General features: G+C 37.6%; 12 protein-coding genes across 12 annotated transcripts; 6 read left to right on the forward strand and 6 right to left on the reverse strand.

Annotated features, from left to right (window-relative positions):
* Window positions 1-67: 67 nt before the first annotated feature.
* On the reverse strand, window positions 68-2,178 carry SOCG_01263 (EMP70 family protein). The gene is made up of 2 exons (XM_013164218.1): window positions 1,881-2,178; window positions 68-1,776 (listed from the first exon to the last, which is right to left on the reverse strand). The coding sequence occupies exons 1-2, from the start codon at window positions 2,074-2,076 to the stop codon at window positions 89-91; spliced, it is 1,884 nt and encodes a 627-aa protein (XP_013019672.1). The 5' UTR covers window positions 2,077-2,178; the 3' UTR covers window positions 68-88.
* SOCG_01265 (mediator complex subunit Pmc4) lies at window positions 2,114-5,016 on the reverse strand. The gene has a single exon (XM_013164220.1). It carries the CDS (start codon window positions 4,882-4,884, stop codon window positions 4,156-4,158), a length of 729 nt encoding a protein of 242 aa, XP_013019674.1. The 5' UTR covers window positions 4,885-5,016; the 3' UTR covers window positions 2,114-4,155.
* Window positions 2,282-3,981, forward strand: SOCG_01264 (nuclear pore associated protein Thp1-Sac3 complex subunit). Its single transcript, XM_013164219.1, has 6 exons — window positions 2,282-2,371; window positions 2,426-2,561; window positions 2,617-2,774; window positions 2,836-3,333; window positions 3,374-3,625; window positions 3,673-3,981. Exons 2-6 carry the CDS (start codon window positions 2,430-2,432, stop codon window positions 3,956-3,958), a joined length of 1,326 nt encoding a protein of 441 aa, XP_013019673.1. The 5' UTR covers window positions 2,282-2,371; window positions 2,426-2,429; the 3' UTR covers window positions 3,959-3,981.
* Window positions 5,017-5,133: 117 nt separating the features above from the next.
* Window positions 5,134-7,191, reverse strand: SOCG_01266 (glucan 1,3-beta-glucosidase I/II). The gene has a single exon (XM_013164221.1). It carries the CDS (start codon window positions 6,589-6,591, stop codon window positions 5,371-5,373), a length of 1,221 nt encoding a protein of 406 aa, XP_013019675.1. The 5' UTR covers window positions 6,592-7,191; the 3' UTR covers window positions 5,134-5,370.
* A 1,551-nt stretch (window positions 7,192-8,742) lies between these two features.
* SOCG_06301 (uncharacterized protein) lies at window positions 8,743-10,211 on the forward strand. Its single transcript, XM_013165394.1, has one exon. It carries the CDS (start codon window positions 9,369-9,371, stop codon window positions 9,579-9,581), a length of 213 nt encoding a protein of 70 aa, XP_013020848.1. The 5' UTR covers window positions 8,743-9,368; the 3' UTR covers window positions 9,582-10,211.
* A 429-nt stretch (window positions 10,212-10,640) lies between these two features.
* On the forward strand, window positions 10,641-11,285 carry SOCG_01267 (ribosomal protein subunit L16; the record flags this gene model as incomplete). Its single annotated transcript, XM_013164222.1, has 1 exon — window positions 10,641-11,285. The coding sequence occupies one exon, from the start codon at window positions 10,641-10,643 to the stop codon at window positions 11,283-11,285; it is 645 nt and encodes a 214-aa protein (XP_013019676.1).
* A 1,332-nt stretch (window positions 11,286-12,617) lies between these two features.
* Window positions 12,618-14,003, forward strand: SOCG_01268 (homocitrate synthase; the record flags this gene model as incomplete). Its single annotated transcript, XM_013164223.1, has 1 exon — window positions 12,618-14,003. One exon carries the CDS (start codon window positions 12,618-12,620, stop codon window positions 14,001-14,003), a length of 1,386 nt encoding a protein of 461 aa, XP_013019677.1.
* A 275-nt stretch (window positions 14,004-14,278) lies between these two features.
* SOCG_01269 (rRNA processing protein Rrp12-like protein) lies at window positions 14,279-17,726 on the reverse strand. Its single transcript, XM_013164224.1, has 3 exons — window positions 15,107-17,726; window positions 14,580-15,062; window positions 14,279-14,529 (listed from the first exon to the last, which is right to left on the reverse strand). Exons 1-3 carry the CDS (start codon window positions 17,571-17,573, stop codon window positions 14,459-14,461), a joined length of 3,021 nt encoding a protein of 1,006 aa, XP_013019678.1. The 5' UTR covers window positions 17,574-17,726; the 3' UTR covers window positions 14,279-14,458.
* Window positions 17,727-17,970: 244 nt separating this feature from the next.
* SOCG_01270 (PSP1 family protein) lies at window positions 17,971-22,054 on the reverse strand. Its single transcript, XM_013164225.1, has one exon. The coding sequence runs from the start codon at window positions 21,030-21,032 to the stop codon at window positions 18,708-18,710; it is 2,325 nt and encodes a 774-aa protein (XP_013019679.1). The 5' UTR covers window positions 21,033-22,054; the 3' UTR covers window positions 17,971-18,707.
* Window positions 22,055-22,344: 290 nt separating this feature from the next.
* Window positions 22,345-24,218, reverse strand: SOCG_06306 (uncharacterized protein). The gene has a single exon (XM_013165395.1). It carries the CDS (start codon window positions 22,867-22,869, stop codon window positions 22,498-22,500), a length of 372 nt encoding a protein of 123 aa, XP_013020849.1. The 5' UTR covers window positions 22,870-24,218; the 3' UTR covers window positions 22,345-22,497.
* On the forward strand, window positions 23,363-24,693 carry SOCG_06307 (uncharacterized protein). The gene has a single exon (XM_013165396.1). The coding sequence runs from the start codon at window positions 24,045-24,047 to the stop codon at window positions 24,438-24,440; it is 396 nt and encodes a 131-aa protein (XP_013020850.1). The 5' UTR covers window positions 23,363-24,044; the 3' UTR covers window positions 24,441-24,693.
* Window positions 24,694-25,928: 1,235 nt separating this feature from the next.
* SOCG_01271 (uncharacterized protein) lies at window positions 25,929-27,176 on the forward strand (the record flags this gene model as incomplete). Its single annotated transcript, XM_013164226.1, has 1 exon — window positions 25,929-27,176. The coding sequence occupies one exon, from the start codon at window positions 25,929-25,931 to the stop codon at window positions 27,174-27,176; it is 1,248 nt and encodes a 415-aa protein (XP_013019680.1).
* Window positions 27,177-27,251: the final 75 nt, after the last annotated feature.

Consider the following 27,251-nt stretch of genomic DNA (forward strand, 5'->3'; position numbering starts at 1 on the left):
AATTTAATATGAATATTATAAACAAAATTGAGTTTTCATTATTAAGACAAACATTATAAAACATTAAGCTCTGGTTGATCCTGGGAGGCTAATCTATTTTAATGGAACCATATATTTTGTTCACAAAGAGGAAAGAGCCAAAGAACCCAACAGAGCCGCATAATAAGAAAACTAGAATAGAGATCATAAGACTGTAACCAAAGTACAATAGTGTAGTTGCAAACGAAGTCGAAGAAATTCTGTTAATCCAATAAATAATAGAAAATATAAAGACATAGACACCGCAAAAGCCAGGCGTGATGAAAGATCGCCACCACCAATTATAATTTTCGGTGCACAATTGAATGTATACTGTGATGATTGATATCATAACACAAGTTGTAATTAAAATACCAAAACAGAAAAACGAAAAACCAAACATGAAGTATAAGGGATGAAACCATAAGCTATCCAAAATAAAATAAAGCTCAATTAAGATAGTAACAAAAGGAATGGCTCCGCCGATAAAGGCAGAAGAAGCAGTAGAAATCCAGATACTTTGAGAAGGAATCTGACGGGGTATTTGATTCGTTCTAACAGGAGGAACAAATTCTCTTGATCGGAATCCGATCAATGACCCGACAAAACTCAATGGCACAGTAAATACTAAGTAAAGAAAAATTAATAACAACCAACTTGTGAAAGGGACTGCTGAAGAAGAATTCTTAATTGAAAACAATACATTGAAGAATAGAGCTCCCAGTAACAAAATTCCAGGAACGACGAATGGGGTTAATAAAAGATTTCTCTTCCTCAGCATTCCCTGCATTACTTTGTAAGAAATCGAAGACACAAAACCAGATACAAAGCCGGAGACAATAAATAAGGCTACGATGGCCGTAGCAAGGCTTCCACGCCGTGAAGGTGCAACAATTCCAAAGATAGCAAACAAAATAATTGCGGATGTCATAAACAATAGTTGAGCACCAGTTCCTAAAAGAATAGAAAAAAGCATAGGTCTACGAGGAGGTCGGAATACATCGCCATGAACCAGTTTCCAGCCAAAGTCCTCTTGAACATCTTCTTGATCCAAAAATGCGCTGTTGTACTTGTTTATGTCACGGTTCAAAGTACGGAACAATATAAGACAAACGATAAAGATTAGGAAAAAGTCAAAAATACCCGAATATAATAAAAACATCCATCGAATCTGATTTGAAGGTCCGTGCATATACTTGTCCCAACGAGTAGCCCAAGGGGTTGTGGAATATTTCCAGGTTACTGAATAAGAAGTGACAAACGTTAAATCACCTCGGTCAGGTAGAATTTCGGGAGAAGTTGACGTAGAGCATTCAGGATCGCTTACTACTTTTGATTTGCGGGATACTGGCTTTACATAAGCACCCACCACCCGATGTTGATTTTGAGTAGTAGTGTGATATTCAACGATAATATCATAATGGTTGTAGAGGTGAATACCCTCTTTCGTAACTCTTCCCAATGGAAATCCGGGAGTCAACAAGTACTCACCGGGGTTAGCATGTTCTGCATAGGTAGCAATAGGAAGGTTGTCAATGTTCCAGTGAACTACGTAGTTTTGGGAGATTAGGTCTTTGAAAAATTGAATATCTGGTTCGGTAATGTAAGACGAACATAGTGGGAGGCAAGACACATTTTTTAGCATTCTCAATTCCAAAGGAGAATTGTAAAAACGGTCACCAAATAAGACGCTTCCGAGAGATTCGGGTTGTTGAACAACAGTTTCGGGTCGACAGAAATGAAATCGATCATCATAATCTAAAACATTGTTTTAGTAATAAGAATCATAAAAATATCAAGTTCACAGAGGAAGTGGTGCAACTGGTGGACAACTCCTCTGTTTTAATCATGCAATAGCTTACACTCATAATTTAAAATGTCGGTCCCATGTTCCGCACCATAAGATGGAGAAACAGTATTTACCGTCGTATCAACAATGCTATCGGGAGCATAATTTTTAGGCCCAAAAGATGTCAGTTGAAATGCCAGACATGACGGGAGCAGGTATAGAAGAACGAAGAATCGAAAAGAAAGCAATGAATCCAGAAATAGTCTCATATTCTATTCAAGTCAAAAGACACCAAAAGATGCCCCTAGACTATGGAAATTGACAGGAAGCTGTAGAAGTTGCGAAACGTAGCAGTTACATCTCCCTTACTCTTACTTTTCGCACCCTGCGTATCTGCATTCCTCGCTATAGTAAAGTATCATAAATCCTTATTTTCCCGTATATACTTTTACATTCTGTAACGAAGCGTTAAAGGAAAAAAGTGAATGAGTTAAACAACATGAACTGGAGCGGATAAGTGTTGTAAGAGATCGCATTGTGACACATCTTTGTGTTCTTTAATAGGTTTGTAAATCATGACTTTTGTTTTTTTTTTATCATATTTATTAATTCTGCTAGAAAAATGTCGGTTCACGAGTTTTTGGATGTGTTAAATCAATCAATTCGGCAAAAAGATACCAATATACTTGCACAGTGTTTTGTATTCTCAAATTCTAGTTCCTTTTATGAGGAGTTGTCTTCAAAATTCCCACAGGTATTGACTCTTGGGTCACGCTCTGACAACGGCTAATGTTCTTGTTGTGATTTAGGATCCTAAAGGTAAAAGTAAACTCAAGGGTGAAATACAAAAAAGTTTTGGAAAAATACGAGGTTGGAAGGAATCCGTCCTATCATATCTGGATTTTGTGCAGAAAGCTGTTTCGGGAGACCCTATATCTTGTTGGTCTTCTTTACAAGCTGTTTATGTGTAAGTGGTTTTTCAAAAGCTTAGAATAGCTTACTTTTTGGTGGATACTAACTTTGATTAGGAATTTGACGACTTGTTTCGCACACCTCGATGGAGCATGGTTAGCACCTATTATTAAATCAGTGTCAACTTTTTATGTGAATTTATCCATTCATTTAGACAAAATATCTCCTCAAAATGCTGGTGCATTGGATACGAATGGATTTCTTGAACGCAACTTTATAAGTGAGGCCTCTCGAAATGTTCAACGAGCATTCAATGTGATTTTGAGCGACCGACAACCCAGCATAAGTCCTTCTAAAAAAGACGCTATTTTCTCTATTTCGAATCTTCTATATAAACTGTATTTCCGTCTAAAGCAGATTCGACTTTGCCAGACAATCCAAGCCAACGTCTTGTCTTCTGGCGTTTCCATTAACCAAGCTACCAGTGCAGAAATTGTTACTTTCCGTTATTATCTTGGCCGTTGTCATCTTTTCCAGCACAAAATCCATCAAGCGAAAACACATCTGAGGAGCGCTTTTCTCAATTGTCCAGATGAGTCTTATAAACAAAAGAGGTACGATAAACTTCTTGAATTACCTGCTAACGGGAGACAGATTAATTTTAATTTATTTGACAACGTGTGGTCTTATACTTGGCAAATTACCCAAGTGGCATTATTTAGAAAAATATGGCTTAATACCGATATTCCAACCTTTAATAGAAAGTTTGAAGAGAGGTGATCTCCGCTCCTTTCAGCTTTCTTTGGAAGATGTTTCCAGGAGGAATTGGTTTATAAGGCACGGTATATATTTGACCTTACATGATCGTTGTGAAATTGTAATCTGGAGAAACTTGTTTCGTAAAGTGTAAGTATGCTTGTTGTGATGGCTTTTTACTAACAACAATATTATAGCTTCTTTTTGACATATCAGAATGCCCATAAAACCCCCCATGTGAACGGGCAGTTTTTATTAACAGCGGCGCTTCTTAGCATGCAAGATGATACGTTTGATATTGATGATGTGGAATGTATATGTATATCTTTAATTGATCAAGGATACATCAAAGGTTATATGATTCATTCATCGGCTACGCTTGTTTTGAAGAAAGACGCAGCCTTCGGATTTGCTCCAATAGAAAGTGTTATGCCGATTGTCGGCAAAGATAGAAACGAAGAGGAGTTTTTCCAAAAAAAATAAAAAAGTTTCTCATTTTTACTGTATGATGCATATAATAATTGTAGGAAATTGTCGAGTAGACTGGCGTTTCATTCTTTCGAATCCAAATCTTTAAATTTGCATTGCTTTCTGAATTATTACTGTGCTTTGGATCTCACATATTGTTATCATCAAAGTCATAGCAGCCTTATATTTACATAATTTTAGTGAAAACGCTTCTAAGTGTCTTCTTCCATTTCTGGATCAAACAAGTCAAAGTCTGCAAAAATGTCTTTACTGGAAGGCATGGATTCCGCCCCTTGATTTTCGGTTGGTCCAGTGGCATTCGTAAACGTAGGAGACATTGGATAGTCGACAGCATTTTTGGCTTTCTTGCTGGGAGAACCAGTAGCGGTAACATCTTCATGATTTTGAGCAGACGCTTCCTCTACCTCGTTGAAAATTTGAGAAGCATTCGCAGAGGGGTGAGCTATTAGATTTGTGGAATATTGGAAAAGACTGGTCTTTCGCATTTGATCTTCGGATGGCCAAGGATAATGGACAGGAGCTTTAGCATCCTGACCTGTTTCTGGGTTGTAACCAGGAGGTGCCGAAGAAAATTTGGATAGTCGTCGACCATATTCAAGAAGGGTATTAGCGTCTACTGTCCTTTTAACTTTTTGGTTGTTATTTTGAGGAAGGGTGGTATCATAGATGGAAGTCAATTCCTTCATACTGCTTTCTATTTCTTCCTCCAAAGCATGATCTTCCTTAATTAAACTTTCTATCTGAGAGCTCAACTCATTGCTTAGGGAATGTTCTGAAATCAGATTCTGAAGACTCTTTAATTGATGAATCATTTCAGACCAATTTTCCATAAGAGAATGATAGTTGACTTTCTCGGTTGAAAGACGAAGATGTTGACTAAGACATGTTTCTATCTGTGAAATAACAGTGGAAAGCTCCATAATTATGAATAAATTTCGAAAAGAGCATGCCCAACGCGTCGCGCGTCGTTCACGAATGGTTTTTTGTTTGACAGTGTAGTAATGTAAGAAACTCCAATTCTACTAATGTAGGATGATATCGATAAAGAAAACTATATTTTTCGGCGAAAATTATTCTTTTTTTTTTAAGCTTTAATATTTATAATAAGCGAGCTTGTCACTTGCACTATGTGACTTCGTTACATTGATAATATCAGCTAACAATAAGGATAACCATTCCAAAAAAACATTTTATTATTTGTTTATACTTATTGCAAAACTCATTATAAAGGAGAGAAATGTTAGACATAAAAGAGATATGAGTTATGATGACACAGATAAATTTTTATTAGTATTTATAATAACAAACGGAAAACGACCATATAAATTAACATAAAGGGATCACCAAAGCCCTAACGGAACGAGAGATATGAATTCAAAATATGATAATGGAGACTTGAGACGAGTTTAAGAGCAGTAAGAAGCGAATTTTCTATCTGTCAAAGGTTGGGGGAAAATACCGTTGTCAATGAGGATACCCATGTCCCAGGTAGCACCGCCAGACTTGGCAGTCCAGTAAAACCAACCAGCACCACGTTCCAATTGATCTAATTGAGTCTCTATGAATAAACGGATAGCATTTTTGTATTGATCGGTCCAGCTAGAAATGTCGCCGCTGTTGCCGCCGACAAAGGCAGAACCGCTTTCGCTGCTGTTCCAGATAGTGCAGTCAGCCAAGGTAGAAGACCATTCACCGGTGATGGTGATGAAGGGGTTCTTTTCGATTTGATCACCGAGGTTGCAAACGTTGTTGAGGTGGTCATTGTATGTGAGGGAGCATTCATTGCTTTGGTACAATTGATAACGGTGAATATCCATGACCAAGTTGTACATGTTTCCATTAATAGGACCATAAGTCCATTCAGACAAGTCGACATAAGCATCGTGGACAACGGTGGCGACAGAGTTGGATTTGCTAGAAATCATCTTGTACATTTGTAAATCGTAATCCTTGAGTTGATCCATGTTGAGAGCATTACCCAAGGGTTCATTGACAGTTTCGATACCGATAACAACGTCCTTGTAAGCATCTTGGGTGTACTTGTTGGCAACGTAGGACATAATTTGGAGAGTACGCTCGACGTTTCCATCCTTTTGCCAGTCGATGCTACCGGTCTTACCAGAATTTTCGAAACCGTTTTGACTACCGGGCGCGCCATGCAAGTCGATCCATACCTTCATGCCGTTGTCACGAGACCATTGAATAGCTTGATCCAACCAGTATTCTTGACCTTGAACGTAGGGTTCGTTGCCTTCGACGCTGAAGGCCCAGTAACCGATGGGAATACGAACAGCGTTGATGCCCCAGCTAGCGATACGAGCAAATTCATCAGCAGTAAAGAAAGTGCTCCAGTGGTTTGACAATTGTCTGTAAGCTTCGGACTTACCAAGAGTTTGGCAGAAACCCCACTCGTCACTGGGGGCATTGTTCATACCATTGAATTGGTTAAACAAGTCGGCATTGAGCCAGTTTTCAATGAGAAGCCAACCACCAATGTTGACACCACGAATTTTTTCGGTGGTGTAGTCAAAGACGGGATTGTTGCGCTTCATCACCAAAGCGGAAACGGAGTGCAAAAGGAAGAAAGTAGCAAAGAGAAGAGAAACCATAGAACTAAACAAAGACATAATGATGGTTAATTAAAATAAAACAAGAAAATTCAAAAGAGAGAAAGATTGACACTGAGATAGAGATAGAAAATGCAAAATGCAAAAAAAAATATTAATAATAATCCAAACACAACAAAGAAAGGAAATCAAAAGTTGTAAAGAGAAGCGGAATCTATAAGAGTCTAAGAGTCTATAAAATCACAAACGACTGAAACTTGTAAAGAAAGAGAGTGAACGACAAAGGAAAGGAATGTTTCTATAAAAAGAGACTGAAAGAAATGATGTATGAAAACCAAGAGATCCAAGTAGAAAAAATTCCTCAAGGAATGGAAGTGAATAATAGATTGAAAAAGAAAAGAACAAATAAAGAAAAAGATTTGAAAAGAAAAAAGTTGAATTGGCTTTCTAGAAAATCATGAAAGCGAAAAAACCAACTGAAAGAACTTTGCGCGAGTTTTCAAAGAAATGCAATTCGAGAAACGAAAAAAAAGATAAGCGGGTTAAAAAGATCGTTGGAAACCCTTAAAATGCTTTTTTTTTCTTGCTAAACAATGCTGAAAAAGGTTGAATTCCTGCTGAAAAAGTGAGTGAACAAGGCTTTTTATATATTATGAAAATGGTAAATAGTCCCACTATTCTTTATTAAAAGTCACGGGCCAATCATGACATCTTAAGCTACTGGATTCTAAGGGATATTTTCGCTAGCTTCTCTCATTGGCTGATACAATGGCTGGTCCCTTTGTTTACAGGACAAAGAGTTATGGTATCTATTTACATTGATATCATATGTTCTTTGGTTGTCAGGGGGATTTTATGAAACAATAACAAAGCGTATGAAAGTACGGTAAATAGATTTCTCGTAATGCCGTAAATAAACAATGTGAGGTGGTAGCAACAACAGTGTAAATAGAAGCGATTCGTATCATTTTCATCAAGTACGTGTTTGTTGAATGTAGAAAAAAAGCAACGTCAGGACATAGAGAAACAATAAACAAATCTAATTTTCAACGTAAAAATTGAGAAAAATAAAAAAAAAAGAATAAAACAAGTGAATCAATTCCATCTTGTCATTTTGCTACAAGGAGGAGTAAATAGGGAGGAATCATTCATCCTATCTGCTTTGTCATATGTAACCATTGTACCCTTAGGAAGAACAAATCCATAGGGCTCCACCGACACACTGTTTGATTTGAATTAGCACAAGACACATTAAAAATAGAAAATGAAATGAAATGAAATGAAAAAAAAAACTTTCAAACGTATTAAAATATGAAAATGTAGAAATGCAAAGAAAAGCTAGCTTTTTACGCGAACGAGTTGGATGTACCTTGAAGAAGTGACGAGATTACGAAAAGACAAATTTTACAAGTAACAATCCTAAACACTTTTACTAGGATGAAATGAAAATGAACAATATCAGGTGCTAAAAGTCGAATATTGATGGAATAGATTCACCCTGTTGCTTTGTTTTTTTTTTTGCTTTGTAATTTGTGAATGGTTCTTGTGATTCCATCTCGAAATGTCTTTTCCCCTATCCGTAAGTTTGTCCGCAAATAATGCTACATGTCGAGTAAGGGAGGTCATACTACTCTCAAAACTGGGACTTGATGGACTGCTACTACTCCTCATACAAATCATTTTCTTATTCCCCTAAAGGGGAATCAACGATTCCGGTTTCCTTGTATTCTGACAAATGAAAACTGGATGAATTCGGGTCCCCTAGATTTGCTTATCGTCCACGGAAAGAAAAAAATTTCTTCTTTTCTTCTATAAAGAATACAATTGATCTAATATTCCTATGAATTTAAAGTGCCGCGTCGTTTATCCGTCTTTTTTCTTTCTCAGCACCTCTTTTTTTCTTTTTTCTTCCTGCTACAATACAAACATTCTCTTTTAGTTTTTTCTTGTTTTTGTCGTCTCAATAAGCTTTTGTCCTATTGTTAGCGAAAAGTAACAGATGGAAAAGAGACAGAATTAAACATTAACATTTTTGTTTAGCGGAATAGTGAGAATCCTTTTCCAGATGGTTTCTTTGTTACCTCTTTCTTTATAGAAGCGGTAAAAGATATAAAAAAAAAGAAAAAAGAAATCATGTAGAATTGAAAGAGCAATTATAAAAAGAAATCCTCCATCAAAAATTTATATTAAAGAAAAAAAAAAGTACATCCAATTTAGAGTTGTAAATATCATATTATATTCTTTGTAATATCGTAGTATTCGTCTGAATAGATATTGAAAACAAACAAAGAAAAAGGGATAATAAGAAAAAAAACAAAAAAAAATCGATAAAAAATGACTATCAGCAAAAACACCTGTTTTGAAAGAAAAAAGAAAAAAAAAAGTTTTCTTTTCTTTGTTCTTTTTTATTTTTTTTACTGAATCCAGTTTCGTTTGGTTTCGTTCCTCGATGAATACTTTGTTGAACGTGTTGTTTTCTTCGTAAGAGTTGTAGAGTGGCATTTCAAATTTCAAACGTCGTTGTTTTCTTTTTTATTCATTTCATGATGATTGCATGATTCTTCTTGTTTCCTAGCTTGAATGATCATCTTGTCTCTTTGTCTTTCTTACCTTACCTTACCATACTACTTTTCTCTTCCCATATAGTAACAAAGTATGCACATCACAGTGGATTGAATTTATCTCAAAGAAAGAGAGTTTTATTTTTATTTTTTAACTTGGTTTTTATATATTGGTCTATTTATCCTTTATATATTTTTAGGTGATTCGTACAAGGAGGCAGACACGCACTATTGAGTATACGTATTTCTGACTCAAAGCAAGAGAAAAAGTCAATAATGGAAACCAACAATACTTTAAGCCGCACATCTTCCTTTCAGCCACGCTCCTCTTCGACGGAATTTGTCCGATCGACGAATTTGCTGGCGAAAACGACGTCAATCCGTTCACTAGACAACTGGGAATTTCAAATTATGCATGCGTTGCAAGACAATACGAGTCCTTCTGCCGTCCGAAGAAACATGCGCAAACTCTTGATCGAATCTATATAGCTCATGTTCGTTGCTGATACGATAATTTCCCAAGATTACTCTCTACGTAAAGGAATTCCACGTTGTCACCAAGCCCTCTTTTCGCCAGATTTTGTTCCATACTTCATTAAAGAAGAAATTAGTTTGAGTTGAATGCGTATTGCTTGCACGGTTTCATTCACAAATCATTGCACAATGGTTGCATCTAAAACATCCTTCAATGATTATACCTCGCGGCTCAGCCTAATGCATTAACCAGCAATATTCCTTGAAAGAAAAAGAAAAATAAGGATTTTTATGGGAACCCTTTTTATTTCTTTTTCTTTCAATCTTCCAACAGATCAAAGACAAGAGTAAGTGCAAAACCAATTGGATGGAATGGATTCATAGGTTCCTTTTCCTTTGTTTAAAATATCAGAAGAAGTGAAAAAGATACAAACTATCTATCTGCTTTGCTTTTGTTTCCATATCTCTCGATTGCTTTCATTTCTTCTTGTTTGGCAATTGTCATCGCTACTTGAAAGCAGTACAATTGTCAGTTAGTATGAATCGTCTTTATGAAGGCATATCTCGTATTGTAAAGTAATTATATTTATAGTTTATTTCTAAATTCTCTCTACATTATATGAGACTCACGTTCGTTGTATCAACCGCAAACACAACCGTAGCAAATCCAAATGCCAATTCAACGGGCATTCGCAGCAGAAAAAAAGAAGAAACCTACATATAGATTTTTCAATTCCAACAAAAATTTACATTTAGATTCAACTTGTTTGTCATGTATCCTTTTGACATTGTAGAGCGTTCGCTCGCTCGGTATTGGTATACCCCTATAACTTGCTTCTACGAACCCACCTATTTTTTCTTTTTCTTCTCAATATCATTTCCCTTCTTCTATCTTAATAACGACAGCAGAAACAATTTTATAGAATATATGAAAAATTAATTTTTCCTTTTGGATCCTCGAAAAATCATCGAATCTTGGAATCTTTTCTTGCTGTAAAGTAGGAATTGACAAGATTGACCGGTCGAAAGCTAAGCTAGCTAAGCTAACACTCTTGTAAATTAATATAAAGAAATATGTTGCATCTTTGGAAGACTACAAACTTATACAGTCGAACCACCTTTGGGGTTGCTTCCAATCTCTTGCGAGAGAAGCCAAGTTCTTGGACTTTGGCACCGATCGCTTTGAACCTCCGTTGGAGCCATCAATACGCGCCCCGTCGTGTCAAGTTTAAAAAGGCACAAAAAGGACGAGTCCACGTTCCCACAGGCGGATCTACCAAGGGAACACAGCTGGAATGGGGAGAATATGGTATGCGACTCTGTGACCGAAGCATCCGTTTTCGAGCCAAGCAGCTCGAAACCGCTGAACAGGTCATCAAGAGAATTTTAAAACCAATTAAGAATGCTAGTATCTATACGCGTTTCACCTGTAACATCCCTGTCTGTGTGAAGGGTAATGAAACACGTATGGGAAAGGGAAAAGGTACTTTTGAATATTGGGCCGCGCGTATCCCCATTGGAAGAGTAGTATTTGAAGTTGGTGGAGAAGGCTTGCGTGAAGAATTAGCTCGACATGCTCTTCGACAAGCTGCGTTCCATCTTCCAGGAAAATTCGAGTTAGTCACCAAAACCTCTCCTAAACGACTTGGCACTACATTAATTCAGGAGCAGGGACACAAGATGTCCTCTTTGGAAACTGCAAATCAAAAAGGAATTTAAAAAAAGGAGTTTCAATTTGACTTGACTGCTTGTTGCTATTCATTCCCTCTATCATCCCATTTCCATCCACTTTTTGATGCCATAGTTGAATGCTGTTGTTCTTATCTTTCTCCTTCTTGCCTATACCCTTGTCTGTAAGGCTATAATCATCTAATTACAACTCGTCAATGCCATCAATTTCTCATTCTTTACTTTTTCATACAGAACGATCACAATGATCAAAAATATCCTCATATTGATTCTGAACTTTCTGAACTTTTACGTTGAACAATTACTATAAAACTTAAAATGTGTCTTTTTTTTAAATTCAAAGCTGTGAAACACTAATTATCCTTAGGAAAAACTCACTCTCACTTTTATTCAACCTTTCCATACAGATGGACAAACATTTCGGTGTTCACTTAGGAATCGAATCTCAGGTCTGCCTTTCTTGTTGTGAAAGAACACAGTAGTAAATGTCCATTATAATAGTCAAAATAACAAAGTCATAAAAGTCTCGTCTACTAGCAGTGACTATTAAAGCCGACAATGGTATTATAACCCAGAAAAGTTTTACAGGTTGTCGTTTTGCATTATGATTGTCCGTGCAAATTTATGTATTTCTGTTCGTCGTCAAATCAATCATTCATCATTTAATGACTGCAAACATGGTTCTTTTTTTTACTACACATAATTTGTCCTCGGGTTCATTGGGATCAACATATTCATCTATCCAGCATCATCGGCTCATCTGACTCAACTCGGTAGGTCTCAATCTCAACAGGATCAATAGGTCCATCCTCTCAAACACTCACCAGCATATGAACTCACTACTCTTACACTTACACTTACTCTACTCCCTTACTTACAAAGATTCTTGTCTTGCTACTACTCATCAAGTCTACTTACTTCGTTTTGTCTTCCCTACTAAAATCTTGGTTTGCCACTTCATAGACCATGTCATTTACCGTCACGTCGTTTACTTTAATGCTTACTTTACAATGGCCGAAAAGGGTTAAACAAAAAAAGTTTGTTTGTTTTGATGAAATTTGATTTGTCAATTCTTTGCCTTTACGTGCGCTATAAAATCAGCGAGTGGCTAAAAGAGTTTCCAGACTCCAATAAGCAAGCGCCTTATATTTAGCCATCAAAAAAACATAAGTTCTAGATTGGTAATCTTACTTTACAGTTTCATCCGACAGCCGATCTTTTAGATCCTCACTGGATGATCAATAAAGATTTCCACGCATATATATATCACTCCTCGCAAATTTGGAAGTGACTGTTCTCAACTATATATTTCAGGTTAGGGTTGACTCGCACATCTTGAACTTACCCTCTACAAAAACACATATGCGTCTTTCTTTTCCACGTAACAGAGCTTGTCAAGAGCTTAGCAGAAGACTCCAGATTAGAAATTCGAACTATGTTCGTATTCCTTCTCTGGGAGTCGCTCAAGCTGCTAGATTCTCTACAAGAAGCACATCAATGGCACCCAAGCCTACCATTGCCAAAATGTCCTCCATCGTTGACGAAGCTAGCGGAACTCCTTCTGTAGTTCCCCCTCGTAACCCTTATGGCCCCAACCCATCGGATTTTCTATCTCGCGTGAACAACTTCTCCATCATTGAATCTACTCTCCGTGAGGGTGAACAATTCGCCAACTCTTTCTTCGATACCGAGAAGAAGATCGAGATTGCCAAGGCCTTGGACGAGTTCGGTGTTGACTACATCGAATTGACCTCTCCTGTCGCCTCGGAACAATCTCGTCGTGATTGTGAGGCCATCTGCAAGTTGGGTCTCAAGAGCAAGGTTCTCACTCACATTCGTTGCCACATGGACGATGCCCGTGTTGCTGTCGAAACCGGTGTCGACGGTGTTGATGTTGTCATTGGTACTTCTCAATACCTTCGCAAGTACTCTCACGGTAAGGACATGACTTACATTATCAACAACGCTACTGAAGTTATCAACTATGTCAAGAGCAAGGGTATCGAGGTTCGTTTCTCCTCTGAAGATTCCTTCCGTTCAGACCTCGTCGATCTCCTTTCTCTTTACAAGGCTGTTGACAAGATCGGTGTTAACCGTGTTGGTATTGCTGACACCGTCGGTTGCGCCACTCCTCGTCAAGTCTACGATCTCGTTCGTACCCTTCGTGGTGTTGTCTCTTGTGACATCGAGTGCCACTTCCACAACGATACCGGTATGGCCATTGCCAATGCCTACTGTGCTTTAGAAGCTGGTGCCACCCACATCGATACCTCCGTCCTTGGTATCGGTGAGCGTAATGGTATCACTCCTCTTGGTGCCCTTTTGGCTCGTATGTATGTCACCGACAGAGAGTATGTTACTTCCAAGTACAACTTGAAGAAGCTTCGTGATCTTGAAAACTTGATCGCCGATTCCGTCCAAGTCCAAATTCCCTTCAACAACTACATCACTGGTATGTCTGCTTTTACCCACAAGGCTGGTATCCACGCCAAGGCTATTCTTGCCAACCCTTCCACATATGAGATTCTTCGTCCCGAAGATTTCGGTATGAGCCGTTACGTCCATGTTGGTTCTCGTTTGACTGGATGGAACGCCATCAAATCCCGTGCCGAACAACTTAACCTTCACTTGACCGATGCTCAAGCTAAGGAGTGCACTAACAAGATCAAGCAATTGGCTGATGTTAACTCTTTGGCCATGGACGATGTTGACCGTGTCTTGCGTCAATTCCACGCTGATCTTCAATAAATCAGTTCCATTTAGTTTTGCTTAAAAGTTCTTTAGTTTTTGCTTATACGACTGTTATCGAAAACTGAAAAGCAAATTCTCATAAGCTACTATCTATATAATTAATTCTATAAAAAAAAAGTCCTTTTTGGCCATTCGAAGATGGTTTTTATCCATAAAGTTATCGGGTTTCTACGCAATGCATTTCTAATTTATATTATTGAATGCCCGTTGTTAAAAAACCTAAAAAACTGCAATTCCTTTTAATGGTTATGTTTCTTTTCCTACGGTTTGGTGTCATTACTTGTTTAATAATATATATATTTGCGTCAGTATATCAAATGTCTTGTAGATTCAATAGTAGTTGTTATGTTTGTGAATACCAGGATAGATACTCAGTCGACGATGGTAACATCCATGACTCAAATTCTATTTTATTAAACCTTTTACCCATAAAATTTGACCAGTCAAGGTATCTACACACGTTTCCTTTGTTTTTTATTCGAAGGGGCTGCGTTGACTCTGTTTTCCCTCTTGTTCCCAAAACCTGATCCTTGTTAGCTTTTTGTGATATATAAAATGTTTTCAAGTACTTACCTTTTTTGTTGGGGACTTTTTGACGGTTATTTCTTCCTTTATTATCTGCTTTATTAAATGACTTATTGTTGTCATTAATGTCGACATCCAAATCCATTTCGTCATTTTCACTTTCAATTCCTTCTTCATTGACCTCAATCTTTCTTTCTGCTCGAGAGTTTCGAACCTGCAAAATTCGTTCCAACCATTTTTTATCAGCAGCATCCTGCGTATATCTAGAGAGTTCATTGAAAGTGAATATTCTCAACATCCTATCAAGCAATTGTTTTGCCTTAATTTTTACAAAAGCATTATGCTCTTTGAGCCATCGAAAAATTGAAGGCATCAATGAATCCATAAACCGCTCAATTGTTTCCTTAGGACTCACTGTAATAATCATTTTGACAAATCCGACAGCAGTACGTGCAACTTCTTGGTTGCTTGAAGACAAATTTAATTCCATAAGCTCCATTAGTGAGTCAATGATAGACTGATCGATTTCATCTATGCAGGTTAATATAACAATCCCATTGTATTAGTATGCTTACCCCTAAATTCATAATAAAGTCTTGTCAAAGAAAGAATTGTACATGTAGTTAAAGTTGGCGTTGACTCGAAAAGACCAGCTGATACCATTGTGAAGTATTCTTTAAGCGAAGCTTGAACCGTCTCATCATTTGAATCGGCTCCTTGAATACGTGAGCGATCGATTTTACCACCTTCTTTCATAATATTTCCCATTTCAACAAGCAATTCATATGCTTTAGCACGTACATCAGCCATATGGTCTTTAGATGCTAGAGTTGCCTCTGAAATTAGCGGAACCATCAAATGTAAATCATCTTTGGGAATCAAACCTAAGAGAAGCTTCCAAGTCTTGAACCTTTCCAGAAGAGTATATTTAGAGTTAGATTGAACACTGGCACCGACGTCAACTAATGATTCAACCAAATTACCAACGAATGGTGATACAGTCTCTACCATATTTGGATTCGAAAGACAAGCATTTAGCAATCTGTAAGCAAATCCAGCTCCAAAGTTTAGAGAAGAAGCTTCGCTTTGAGAATCCTTTGGAGGTTTCTGATTGAAAAGCTTTACCAAATGAGGCAAGAAAGGTTTCCAAGTGTCACTAGGAGCAATATTAAGCAAGCTAGGAAATGCATTGACAATTGCCTTGTTACCTAAATTTGCATCGCTCAAAGGAGCAGAATCAATGAATGTTGTTATAACTTCAGACTGCTTGTCAGCAGAAACAGCAAATATAGAGACTATAGCATCAATAACACATTGTGCTAGTGTATGGGCAGGTGGCATGGACGCAAGAACATTACCAAGTACACCAATTATATTCGCAGCATTTTTTGAAAGTATGGACTGAACTGAGGAAACCTTGGATAGAGAAATGAAGGATTTGACAATAGGCTCACGATATTTTTCTTGTTGATAAACAGTAGAGGCCATTTTTTTTAGTACTTCTTCACTCAAAGCACTAGGATCGTTTACGGACGAACAGAAAGCTGGAAGTACTGACCACCATTCAGGAGCACCAGAATCAATAACCGGTATAAAGACATTACAAAATTCTAGAAAATCATTATTTTCAGAATCAAGCAAAATATCCTTCAGCCATGAGTAACGTTGAAATTTCGAAAGTTCATTTATTGGTGCCAACGATGTTATAGTCGTCTCAACACCAAACTTCTCAAAAGATACCATGAATAGTTGTTTTACTTCTTTTGACTTCGGAGTTTTCCATTGGTTGATTGCGCGAGCAAGGTCTTGAAAGGTATTGAACAACATGTCCATATGCTCCTTACGCGCGGCCTTAACGAGCAATGTGAGGAATGCACAGCAGGTATTAATTATAGACGTACGCTTTAGACGTAACGAGCGAGCGGATCCAATCAACTTTGAGATTTTACCAGTCACATGTGTAATTACATGCAAAGCGATGGATTTGTTTGATAGTGCGCTAGTCAAGCATTTTTCAGTGAGCCCACCATTGTCTTCTTCGAAAAGAAAAGCATATTTGGACTCATTGCTGTCAGTATCAGCCAGCGAAGACTCCAACAAAAGATCAAACAAATGAGTAAGCCTTTTCATTCCTTTCGATTGACTTCTACTAGCGAACGTAGTGCTGAACAAGATGGCAATCAGTGGAGCCCTCTCCCAAGATTGAAGCATTTTGTCCGTCTGATCAGCTACAAATGCATCCGGGATAGCATCAATTCGTTTTGAAAGAAGATTAGCGAGTAGTGAAGTAGCTTTCTGAACGACAAATTCTGAAGAAGCTATATCGGATTGTAAAATAGAAACCAATGAACCGGTGGTGGTTCCAAGATCAGTACCACTCACATGTTGAAAATCAACAAACTCATCTAAGAGCTGCATACAATGAATAGAAGTTGAAACATTTGCTTTATCTGAAGAAGGGGATTCATTTAATTCACGGAATACTTGGGAACATAAAGCGATGATACGAGACGTCAAAAAAGAAGAAGAAGTCTCGTTCTTCTTGGAAACTCCCTGCAAAGCTTGTATAGCACATTTACGGATTTTCGGTCGGGAATCAATTGAATATTTTAATAAGACTGTTAATGAAAGTTCAAGAGACGCAGAGTGTGAACTTATATCTTGTGCCATTATAGCAAATAAGAATTCCTGTATGCATAACAAAATACAGCGAATAGTAGGAGCTTCAGTGCCCTGCTCTTCCAAACAAGGAACAAGATGTGATTCTAAAACTTCAACATGAGCGAGCCTTTCCTTCTCAGGGACAACTGGAAGCACAACTGATAGCAAATACACGGCAGAGTAGTCCACTTTATCGCTTTGTAGTATAAGGGCAGTCAAGGCTGACATGTACACGATTGGAGAAAGCTCAAGCTTTTTTTGAGTAATATACTCTTCGACTGAACATAGCAAAAGAGCCGGTTGCCGTTGATTGTCTAATTTACCGTTGGTATGTGATCGAATTACTTTCAGCATGCGCTCAAAGTTTTCGGATTTCGACATTTTTGATTCAAAGTAACTCTCAGAGCAAAAGATCAAACACTATTCTATTACAAATAAATTACCAAGCCAAAGATTTATAAAAATAATTAGTAGAACCTTGAAACCAGTAAACCTCCCAAAAAGTAATTAAATGAAGAAAAAACAACGTTTTTCCCAGGCGCCAGACTCAATTTCCAAGAGTATATTTAGCGAGGAAATTTTAACATCGTTAAGTTTTGCTTCTTAGTTTTCTTTACTTTTAATGATTTATTTGCTTTGCCTAAAAAGTTATGAATTCTTCTTGAAGCTAAGTTGCTGTTACTGCTATTTAATCAAAAATCTACTTAGTTTTCGTTGACTGACAGACCAGCTGTTCCTCATATCATCTACTCAAACTAAATTGTTTACTATCTCTAATCCACATCATTTCCTAAAACAGTACGGTTCAATCTTACAATTAACAAAACTCAGCTTTCAAGCGTGCAATTAGTCATCATATTTTTTAATAATAACTCAAAAAGGAGACAAGAAAATACGTATCCAGAAGTCTATAAATTTCATATGTCTATAAAGCTCTATAATGTATATATAGACTTTTCGTCCGTAAGTCATTCAAAACTCAATCATAAAGCAGGAAAATGCAAAAAATCCTTGAATCAAGAAGGTAACATTTTAGTTCTAGTAAGTACGGGGAGAGTATGCAAAGTAATTAACTGATTAGCTCTTATATAGGCACCACGCAGAAAAGCATAAGAGAAGAGAAGGCATTGGCGAATTAAAAATATAATCATAAAAAAAAAGTCATCTTCTAATTTATCATTCACATCCCTCGTAAACGATCAGTCTTCTTGTTCCATTATATGGAGAAAAAAAAAAATTCCGAGCTTAACAGCGATAAACTTCAAAATCAGAGAAAAAAGAGGAGGCAATTATTCATAAACTCGCAGTCATCATTAAAATAGTAAAGCAACAGCAAAAAATCTCGCTGTTCGCATGATCGTTGAAACATATTTGGCATTCGTAAGTCCAAAAAAGATTCTATTTATTTTTAAGAACATAGATTTATCAGACTTAGTAAAAGTCATTAGATATAATCTCTTTCAAACAATCTCAATCACAAGAAGGGTCAAGGTCACAACGATGGTTTCTAGCAAATTACCAACTTGCCCCGGCGGAGTCATTAGGAGGGATATTACTTTCTGTAACAGCACACATCCATATACGTGTTTTATAAACTTTGAATAAATCACGAACGAGTTCGCGAAAATCAATGCGTTGTTTCGCGTGATAGTAGAATGTAAGCTTCTTTCGATCCCACTGATATTCCCCATCTAAAACTTCCATAGGAAGCTTTCTTTGTCGTACCTTAGCTTGACAAACCAACAATGCTTGCGATTCGTCCTGGTATTTAGAAGCAAGTTCATCTACTTCTCGGGATTCTGCTAAACGGTAAATATGCTTTGGATGCAAGCCCGTGGCTGTAACAGATACACTGTTATCACTCTTAGCACCAAAGCCGTTATTGCCTTCGGCTGCTTGTAGGGCGGCTAGTTGTTCCTCTTTCAAACTTGCTAATCGCGCCGCTGCTTCAACAAGAGATAAATCTTTCGCGATTACTCGTCCGAGATCTTGACCTCGATCTGCCTCTACAATAACATAACTACTAAGTTTGACGCCAGTCAAATGACCTGCATCGGCGACAAACACATCAGTGCGACCAGCTTTGAACTCGACCAAAAGTAAATTAGAGGCTGAAGCGTTTGCTTGAGCCATAGCAGAAGGAGCATCAACGTCCGTTTCCAAGACGTCAGACAAAGGAGCTGATAGTGGAGGGACATTTGCAAAATGCAAAGTCTGGGGAGGCGCAGAAGATGGAACTCGATTTGACGACAATAAGGTAGGACGCATAGAGATGGGATTTGTAGATACATCAAAAGAAGAGCGTAGAGGAGGAGGAACGAGTCGATAATTCTTAGGATCGGTAATTGAAGAGCGTCTTTGTCCTCTGGGCCATGCAAAACGATCCTCAGCCAAGTCATTCGGACTTGCCATCTCTTCAAAGGAGTTACCGCCACTGACCAAATCCTCAGGGACAATGGGAGAATTTGCAGTATTGATAGAAGGAAAACTGGCGCTGTTGCTTCTCTGTTTAAGAGATAACTGAGCCAGATTATTTTCTAAATTGGCTGAAACACGCCCAGTAGTTGGTGAGAAAAGAGATGAGCGAGAAGTGCCTGAGGCAGAGTGACGGGCCCAAGAACGAGAAGCTCTGGGAGTGAATCCATTGGTATTGGCAAGATCCAATCGATCTGATACCAAATTCTGTACGTTATTCGCTTGTCCAGATAATCGGGAGGAAGACAACGGAACAATAGGATCCGAAGCTTGAGAAGGAGCAGCAGTACTGGATAAATTATACTTGGTTGTGGGAGAAGCAGAGGCTTTGGACCATATGGAATTGTCACTAAGAAAGTCAAAAGAGGAAAACGTAGGATCCGCAGACAAAGGAGCCTGAGCCACGGGGTGACGAGGGGAAAGGTTTAAGGCAACATTCTGCAAATTTGGAGAAGCCTGAGAACCACCGTTCAAAGATGACCTACCAGGAAGACGAAGAGTAGTGGCGGGTATGGGGCGTCCGTGATTATCAGTGTTTAGACTTGGACGGCGGGCAGAGAGGCCAGTGGACAAGCTGGAATAAACATCACCGGTACTAGGGCGGACCGACTGCATGGGAAATGGAGTAGAATTTTGAACAGAAGCGGCCTGCTGTTGTTGTTGTTGTTGCTGAAGAGCAAACAATTGAGTTTGGCCGGAAAGACTAGGGCTAAGAGATTCCGAAAAAGACAAACGATTCCACTTTTCAGGATTATTCGGGGAAGCACGCAACGGATTGGCCAAAGCCGAGGGGTTAGTGAGTTGACCTTTAGAAAGAGAAGTGGGAGCCTGAGAAGTATAACGATCTTGTGAAGGAGAAAAATTAGGGGAAGGACCTTTTGACCATGTAGAGGAAAGGAGCTCGTTGGGAGGAATGGAACCTTTCGGATCAAAAGACAAGTCATCTGAGAGTAGTTGAGAGGAGTGATTGTAGAGACCTCGCTGATTAGGGGAAGAAAGGGAAGACGAGGATGAAGGAGGAGAAGAATCATGAAAACGGGAAACAGGATTTTCCAATAAGGATGGATTGGGAAAAGCCTGTGAGGGAAACCCAGAATAGGAATTGGATGAAGCCGAGGTAAAGGGAGATATAGAAGATGGACCTGGAACGAGAGAAGGGCTTTTTTGGTTTGGAAAGGCAGAAAAGCGGGGAGAAGAAGTATCCATTTGAGCGGAGGGTTGAGAATCAGAAGGCAAAGGATGAGAAGAGGAGGTGGAAGGGGAAGCGAAAGAGGAAACAGGGTTCCATGATTCCATGATGGAGAGTTGACGATCTGAAGGAGAAAACGAATTCAACTTTGGATTGGGTACAAAAACTGTGTCCATAAGAGCCAAATGTATGGCGAAGGAGGTTAAAAGTGTCTAATGGAAGAGAGTAAAAAAGAAAAAGGGGTGAGTACTGGAAAGGAGTACTAAAAATGGGAAGACAATGAAAACGAAAGAAAAAGGAGTACAAGTTGGCCTAGACGGAAAGAAAAGAAGAGAGACAGAGATAAAAACAGAAACAGAGAAAGGGCCAAACTTTTTCTTTATAAAGAAGATAGCCAAGAAAGGCAGTAAAAGAGAGTAAATAAAAAGATACCAAGAAAAACGATTCCGCTTGGAAAAGGGCAATGAAATCAAGAATAAAACGTTGGATTCAATTGACCACGAGGAGAGAGAGACAGAGAAGATGAAAGGAGATGTTTTCTAAAGAAAAATAATAAAGAGTAAAACGTTCTTCCCCTTTTTCCCTTTTTTTTTTTTGTTTTCTACGTCAATGAAGGAATAGACGGCGACGGGCGACGGTGAGGAAAGAATGTCGAAAAGTCGTCGTCAAAATCGTAGTAGAAGCGGGAGAAAAAAGGAGGATAGCTTAACAGTTTTTTTTTTTAAATTTTTATTGATGGAATTGGAATCAATGAGGAATGACAATGACAATGACAACGACAACAAGAAAAGAACAAGCAACAAGAGACCTAACGTTGAAGCACGATGATGTATTTTTCTGTTTGAAAAGGAAGAAACAAAATAGAGAAAGAGAAAAACGGAAGGAAAATGTTCAAATTAAAAAATTGAACGAAATAGGATGAAATGAAACGTGTTCACACAAAAAGAAGCGAGGAAAAAAAGACAAAACTGTATGATTTTAGAAGGATGGTAGAAAGAAACCACTTGTTTGAAAAATAAAATAAAAAACAATTCTTTCTTTTATATATACAGACAATGCCAAAATAAGATGGCAGCAAAAACAAGGAAGAAAGATTACAAGTGCAGTTTGGTTCTAGGTAAGATGTTTTGGAGACGTCAATGAGCCTTTCTAAGGTGGTAACATTCGGCTACTCTGTATGGGGGAAGGAAGCGGCTGCGTTGATGGTTTGGTTTGATTTACGTAGGATGATGATTCCACTCCACTGGCTGGAGGGGGGGTAAGCCTATGAAGACAAAGGAACGGAAAGTCAAAAACCTTTTTTTTTTTTTTCTTTTTCTTTTTTTCTATTTTCTTTTTATAATTATTTTTATAATAATAATTGGTTTTTTAAAATTATTTTTTTTCTTTTTGGGGGGGGGGAGGAGAGAATTGAATGACAAAGCAATGGAAAGAGAAAAAGAAAATTAAAAATAAAAATAAAAAGAATTGTAGAAAGTCAACAAAATAGTAGGGAAAAAACAATATTATTCAAGTAATATCATCAAAAATAAAAATAAAAAACAGAAACAAAAACAAAAAGATAGAAAACAAAATTAGTGATGGTTTGATGGTTTGATGGTTTTATGATTGGGTGAGATCCCCCACTGAGATGATGGCTTTTCATCTAAAAAAAAACCAGAGGTTTCGGAGTTGATGGGAAAAGGAAGCATCACAAAAGAGGAGAGCAGGAGATGCAACGAAAGAACGACGCAGAGCGTAAGAAAAGAGAGAGAGAGAGTAAGAACAGTGAGAGGTGAGTAGGAGCAGAGAAAGACCAAGAATACAGAATGAACTGGAGGGGAGTGGAGTGGATGGATGAGTGTAGTAGTGAAGAATTTTGTTTTTTTTTTGAAATTTGAAATTGAGATTGGAAATTAAAAAATTGAATGGGGAAATACAATTTTTGATTAAAACCCCAGACTTTTTAGAGTAAGTATGTGTCTCGGTTACAAACTCGTTTGAAACGAAAAGGGTTTCCAACAATGAAATCATAGAGACGTTGCATTGACTGCATCAAGTCATAAACGTTGTTTTTGGTGTGAGCATTACAAGGAAGAGAGAAAGCAGTTAGGAACAGTGAGAATAAAAAGAGACTCGAAAGAGTCTGCAAATAAAAAAAGAAAAAAAAAGAAAGAGCAATTCCTATTTTTTTTTATTTGCAGACTCTTTCGAGTCTCTTTTTATTACTTCATTCATTCATCATCTTCATCATTTATACATAGCTACAGACAATGCAATGCTTTATTTTTATGTGCCTGGGGTGGTTGGTAGTCGTATCGATTCTGCTCAGTTACATCCAACGTACATAGGTAGAGTGTGTGTGTATGTGTGTGTATGTATGTATATAGGAGAGAGTGTGGAGTGGAGCAAGGGCATTATGATTCGTTTCTCCTATTTCAAACATTTAACGATAGCCAAGGGAAAAAAAAAAGAAAGAAATAGGAAACGCTCTTTCATACTGGTTGATAATATCTGGAGGGAATTTCTCCTCCCATACAAATACAAACTATTAAATAAGAGAAGATGAGAATAAAAGAAACTTGAAATGAAAACCAACCAGAGAGGTTCTTTTTTGTTGTAGAAATTGAGACAAAGAAATTGAAATTTGTATAAAAAGTATAAAGAGTAAACCAAAAACAGCAATCCTAAAGATCAGTCAGGAAATGAAATGAGATGAAATTGAAATTGAAATTGAAATTGAAAGTAAAAGAGACTGCGAATGCGAAAAGAGCCAATTCCCTTTCATACATATACCATTCATCCTTTCCTCTACCTACTCCTACTAACATACAGTATGACATTGCTATTCTTAGCTTACCTAGTGTACACAGCCGGTCTTTTTGAAATTCCATTTTCCTCTCGAGTTAAACTAAACCAAACCAAAACCAATTCCTTTTTTTTCTCCTTTCAATAAACCATTCCAAACCCATTCTATACAATCTCCTCCTTCTTTCAATTACAAACTAGAATTAAAATCTTCTTTTCTCTACAATGGTTTTTCTTTCCTTCTTTATTCATCCATCCATTCATTTATTTTATTTGTTTCTTTTTATTTTTCCTTCTTTGTTTATTTCCTTCTTCTTTTTTTTTGTTTACCTTTCTGAATCATCAACATCATCCTCCAAATCCTTCTGCTATATCTCTTTGCCCAATCTTTTTCCTAGCAGATGTTGCCATCAACGGATTTATTATCTACGGCTTTGGAACCTAAACACCATATCTATCCTCACGCTCTTCATAATTGGCCCACGCTCGCACACTTTCAACCCGATTCATCCGATCTCCGGCCCCACTTGTTGAAACCCTTTTACACCATCAAACATTGTTTTTTTTTTTTGGTTCAATTTATTTTCTTTATTTTTTTTTATTTTCAGACTCTTTCGATTCTCTTTTCTCTCACTGTTCCTCACTGTTTTCTCTTGTTTTTTTTTCTCTCTCGTTCTCTTCTTGTTTGTTTTCCTTGTTGTTTGACGTTGCTTTCGGTTGCTGATTCCCGGTTCCCCTTCCCCTCTTTTTTGCGACACTTTGTTAATCGAGGTTCATGTCATTTCCCCACACTTTAAAAATTTCTCCTCCCTAACGAATAATCGAGTTAGAAATCGTACTAGCCATCTGTCCAGACCACCAGCCAATTAATCCTTGATTCTTGTTACTTTCCCGTGTCGCTTGTATCAAATTCCTCAAATCCGTCCTTACTTCGTTTTTTCCCTTTCCCAATATCAACAACGTTTTCTATACTTTTTTCTATTTAAAGAAAGCCCTATACTTACAGAGAAAACCGTTGTTTTCGTCATTTTATTATTTATTTTTTTTTTTAAAATTATTTAATTTCATCGCTTTCATTTTGTTTTGGTTTTCTTTCGAGTTGTTCCTTACTTGTATTATTAAAAAGGGCCGGTTCCTTCTTCCTTACTTGTAACCGCTCTGTCGCGCTTTTTTTTTCCCTCTGTTCATTGCAATAACTTTGTTTTTCTTATTAATCTCTTTTTTTTTTTTTTTTGTTTTGGTTTCAAGTCTTCTCTCATCTTAAACGAAACTTGTTTACCAATCTTTGCTTCGCTTCATCATTTTATAAAAAAGAAAAAGGTTAGTAGAGCCGTTTGGTCTTCTTTATTTTTTTTCCAATATCCTCCTCTTCTTTCTACTCTGTCTCTGTCTCTCTCTCTATAGTGCTTTTAGCTTTTACTACCTGTTGCCACTTTCTTACTCCCACACAGGTACACAGACACACTCTCTCATAAACGCTCACGCACTATATCTTGTGTTTTCTGAACGATCGTTAGATTCCTACCCTTCTTCAGCATTCTTATCTATCATTTATCTCTTTTGATTTTTTCATGGAAACGTCCTTTTCTTTTCCTCCCTGATTTTCTTTTTCTTTTCCTATTCCTTTTCATTTTCAATTGTTACTGGCTCTGGTTCTGAAACAGGTTTCCCATAGTTGTCCTTTTTCTGGATTCGTACTTTCAATCCACACCAATACCACACTTCATTATATACACATCCTCCAAATTTGGTTTCCTTTGATTGTGTCTTTTCCAGGTACCTTTACTACCTTAAAAAAACTCAAATCTTTTTGTTGTTTCCTAATCCTTTTTTTTGTTTACCCTTCCTCTTCACCCGTTTTTCCTTTTGGCTTACTGGTGACGGTTCTTTTTGATTGTTTCGTTTGTATGCTATATATTTGATTTTGGCAACTCAAAACACCATCGCTTTTGTCTAATCGCCGAAATTCCTAGTATCGTCAGTCGTTTTTTCTTATTCTCTACCTCTTTTATTTTTCCCCCCACGTGCCTAATTTTTTAATTATTCTGTCTTTTCTACCACTGTAAAGAGGTTGTCTATCGTTTTCTTTGACTTTTCATAAAAACTTTAGGTATCTTTTATTTTTATTTTTTTTTTTACTTTCCATCAAGTGCTTTACCAAGTATTCTTTGATTTTTTTTTATTAGACGAGGCACGTACGGCATATTGATACCATTGAAAACCTTTCTCTGAAATTCATTGTACCTCAACCTTTATATTGTTGTTTTCCCATTCTATTTAAAAAAATGGTTTACTCTCCCATGTCTCGCCCCCAAGTTCCACTGACATTTCGTCAATGGCCTCCGTATGACTACAAAACTGACCCATTGACTATTCCAAGATTTCCAAACAGTACTCCATTACAAAACACTTCATCTTTACCCACTAGTTCTTCACTTTTGGACACCTATGGCTCTTCTTTACTTTCCAAATCGGCAAACACATTGGGAAATTTAAAACCCGCAAACAACACCGTCCTTTCTCCTGATGAGACTTTTCCTTCAACAGTGATGCCCCAGTATCGCTCTATGGATGTTGGTACTCCTAAATCTCCTGATGCCGATGGCTGGCCTTGGCACTTGACTTCCAACAATACCCAGGGTTATGCATGGTCTCAATCCTTCAATCCCAATGCTTCTGCAAATTATTTGCACTCTTCTTCCCGTAATCTAAATGATTATCCTTCGCCTATTTCATCCTTAGACAGCCTTCCCTCGAAAAGTAGTGTGGGTAGTTCCGGTTTAGATTTTCATCCTATACCATCTAGTTTGAATGATGATGCCAAGCCTACGCCATATCCCATGAACATGGCTGGTGTTTCAATGGGTGAAGCTTCTTCTCATCCTTCGTTTACCTTTGCACAAAATTCTGTTGATCGTGTTTTCAATCCTAAACCAAAGTTGTATTATCCTTCCAAGTCATCGACGAATGTTCGTACCACTAAACCCGTTTTATCCAGACAATCTTATTCTTCTGGATCAATCCCGTCAATTCCTTTAAAGTCAAGTATAAACACCACCGTCGGTGCACAACCGTCTGCTCTTTCAAACCAAATTTCCCCTGTCGTCGGTACTCCTGTTCTAAACTCTTCAAAATTTTCAGCCGGTGCTCTTCCAGAACAAGCATCTCCTGAACAACTAAAGCAAACCAATATCAACAATGCTGCCAATCAACGTCCTCGTGCTGCCACTCCTGGAAGTAATAACGGTTCTACCACTTCTACTGGAAAACGCGCTTTATATAAGACTGAACCGTGCAAAAACTGGCAAACAACTGGTAATTGCCGCTACGGTAATAAATGTCAGTTTGCTCATGGTGATGATGAATTGAAGGAGCCTCCTCGTCATCCTAAATACAAGAGTGAACCATGCCGCTCTTTTATGCTATACGGTTACTGCCCCTATGGATTAAGATGCTGTTTTTTGCACGATGAGCAAAGATTTTTGAACAGTCAGCAAAATATTCAGGAAGTTATTAATACGGATATAAAATAATCGATGCTTCTGGTATAAGAATATGAACCGTTTAAAGCTAATTTATTTGTTAAATATTATGTTTATCATTATTTT

The sequence above is a fragment of the Schizosaccharomyces octosporus genome (genome assembly GCF_000150505.1).
Source record: "Schizosaccharomyces octosporus yFS286 unplaced genomic scaffold supercont6.3, whole genome shotgun sequence".
NCBI lineage: Eukaryota > Fungi > Ascomycota > Schizosaccharomycetes > Schizosaccharomycetales > Schizosaccharomycetaceae > Schizosaccharomyces > Schizosaccharomyces octosporus.

What these genes read in the sequence shown, in the direction of transcription:
- SOCG_01263 (XM_013164218.1), bottom strand. Translation starts at nt 2,076, where the DNA reads ATGAGACTATTTCTGGATTCATTGCTTTCTTTTCGATTCTTCGTTCTT. An exon ending in CGACATTTTAAATTATGAGT is followed by an intron (nt 1,777 to 1,880) that starts GTAAGCTATTGC and finishes ACAATGTTTTAG; the next exon opens with ATTATGATGATCGATTTCAT.
- SOCG_01264 (XM_013164219.1), top strand. Translation starts at nt 2,430, where the DNA reads ATGTCGGTTCACGAGTTTTTGGATGTGTTAAATCAATCAATTCGGCAA. An exon ending in TGTCTTCAAAATTCCCACAG is followed by an intron (nt 2,562 to 2,616) that starts GTATTGACTCTT and finishes GTTGTGATTTAG; the next exon opens with GATCCTAAAGGTAAAAGTAA. An exon ending in AGAAACTTGTTTCGTAAAGT is followed by an intron (nt 3,626 to 3,672) that starts GTAAGTATGCTT and finishes ACAATATTATAG; the next exon opens with CTTCTTTTTGACATATCAGA.
- SOCG_01265 (XM_013164220.1), bottom strand. Translation starts at nt 4,884, where the DNA reads ATGGAGCTTTCCACTGTTATTTCACAGATAGAAACATGTCTTAGTCAA.
- SOCG_01266 (XM_013164221.1), bottom strand. Translation starts at nt 6,591, where the DNA reads ATGTCTTTGTTTAGTTCTATGGTTTCTCTTCTCTTTGCTACTTTCTTC.
- SOCG_06301 (XM_013165394.1), top strand. Translation starts at nt 9,369, where the DNA reads ATGGAAACCAACAATACTTTAAGCCGCACATCTTCCTTTCAGCCACGC.
- SOCG_01269 (XM_013164224.1), bottom strand. Translation starts at nt 17,573, where the DNA reads ATGTCGAAATCCGAAAACTTTGAGCGCATGCTGAAAGTAATTCGATCA. An exon ending in ACTTTATTATGAATTTAGGG is followed by an intron (nt 15,063 to 15,106) that starts GTAAGCATACTA and finishes TAACCTGCATAG; the next exon opens with ATGAAATCGATCAGTCTATC. An exon ending in AAAAGTCCCCAACAAAAAAG is followed by an intron (nt 14,530 to 14,579) that starts GTAAGTACTTGA and finishes AACAAGGATCAG; the next exon opens with GTTTTGGGAACAAGAGGGAA.
- SOCG_01270 (XM_013164225.1), bottom strand. Translation starts at nt 21,032, where the DNA reads ATGGACACAGTTTTTGTACCCAATCCAAAGTTGAATTCGTTTTCTCCT.
- SOCG_06306 (XM_013165395.1), bottom strand. Translation starts at nt 22,869, where the DNA reads ATGATTTCATTGTTGGAAACCCTTTTCGTTTCAAACGAGTTTGTAACC.
- SOCG_06307 (XM_013165396.1), top strand. Translation starts at nt 24,045, where the DNA reads ATGTTGCCATCAACGGATTTATTATCTACGGCTTTGGAACCTAAACAC.